The sequence below is a fragment of the Octopus bimaculoides genome, chromosome 9 (assembly GCF_001194135.2).
Source record: "Octopus bimaculoides isolate UCB-OBI-ISO-001 chromosome 9, ASM119413v2, whole genome shotgun sequence".
NCBI lineage: Eukaryota > Metazoa > Mollusca > Cephalopoda > Octopoda > Octopodidae > Octopus > Octopus bimaculoides.
The window spans coordinates 44,517,887-44,519,115 of NC_068989.1; the positions used below are offsets into that span (position 1 = coordinate 44,517,887).

Consider the following 1,229-nt stretch of genomic DNA (forward strand, 5'->3'; position numbering starts at 1 on the left):
TGAAACATTACCTTGACCTTTTTAAGTAGTACGGCCAGCCTGGTGATGAGTCAATCATGTCTCACGCAGCCTGTGTCGTGTACAAGGTTACCTCTGTCTGCATACAAAAAATAGCAAGCAAATCACGTGCCCAATCATTTTAATAAAGGAAGTACACATTATATATGATACAGCAAGTGGAGACGGGATGGTCACCACTATATTTACTCAATAATGACTAACACAGAAATTGTGAGAAACGATGTTTCGATAGCTTTTTTAGTTAATACTGTAGCGGTTCTTAAGGTGGCGAGCTAGCAGAATCGTTGGTACGCCGGGAAAAATGCCTAGCAGCATTTCGTCCGTCTTTACGTTTTGATTTCAAATTCTGTCAAGGTCGACGTTGTCTTTCATCCTTTCGGGGAAAAAGTCGATCAAAAAAGTACCAGGTAAGCACTGACGTTGGTGTAATCTACTTTCCCCTCCCCTGAAATTGCTGACCTAGAGCCAAAATTTGAAACCAATATTATAAATGCTTTCTATGGCCCATCAGCAAAGTTCATGTCCCTACATAAAAGAAGGGAAATAACTCTCTAGTTCATTCAAATTCAAGGACACATATATAAGGTGGCGGGGCAACGTGACCAGGTTTCGAACGACGTAAATTTTCTCACCATGTTACAAACAAGGATTTTTTTGAAATAGAGTTAACGGTCTTTGTGTGTTTCAGAATGTTTAAATTGTGTCTTCTACGCTACAGTTGTTTACATAGATTTTATAAAGCTAAAAATGAACAAGACCTGTGTATGCCAGATTTTCGTCCCAATAATCAAAAGCTGAAATCCATGCTTCGAAATCATGTGCCTTCCATCTAATAATGTTCTTCAATCCAGTATTTGTCACTTGCCAAAGTGAGATCTTACCATCAGAACTGGAAGCTATAATAGAAGGGTCCCTGCGAAAAAAAAAATATATGTATTAACACTTAGGGGTAGCTATGTGAATCCCTGTGTAAATATATACATATAAAAATTGTTAGATAGGGGTGGCTTTAAAAAGTGTGTGTGTGTGTGTGTGTGTGTGTGCCTAACCCATGTCTGCACAGGAAAATAGAAATGCACCCAAATTGTAGAAGGTGATATCAAAAAGTTCCCGGATTTGTTCTGCAGCGCACCAACAGATGGCAGCACATGGTTGTGTGCAGTGAGAGCTAGCAGTGACCTCCATGGGGCAGTGTGCCAAATAACATA

General features: G+C 39.6%; 1 protein-coding gene across 1 annotated transcript in view; it reads right to left on the bottom strand.

Moving 5' to 3' along the window:
• Positions 1 to 1,229, bottom strand: part of LOC106877490 (diphthine methyltransferase) — a 34,765-nt gene that overhangs the window by 27,923 nt on the left and 5,613 nt on the right. Inside the window, exon 3 of the mRNA XM_014926404.2 lies at positions 780 to 934. Coding sequence (XP_014781890.2) covers positions 780 to 934 — 155 coding nt within the window. The remainder of the gene's footprint in view (positions 1 to 779; positions 935 to 1,229) is intronic.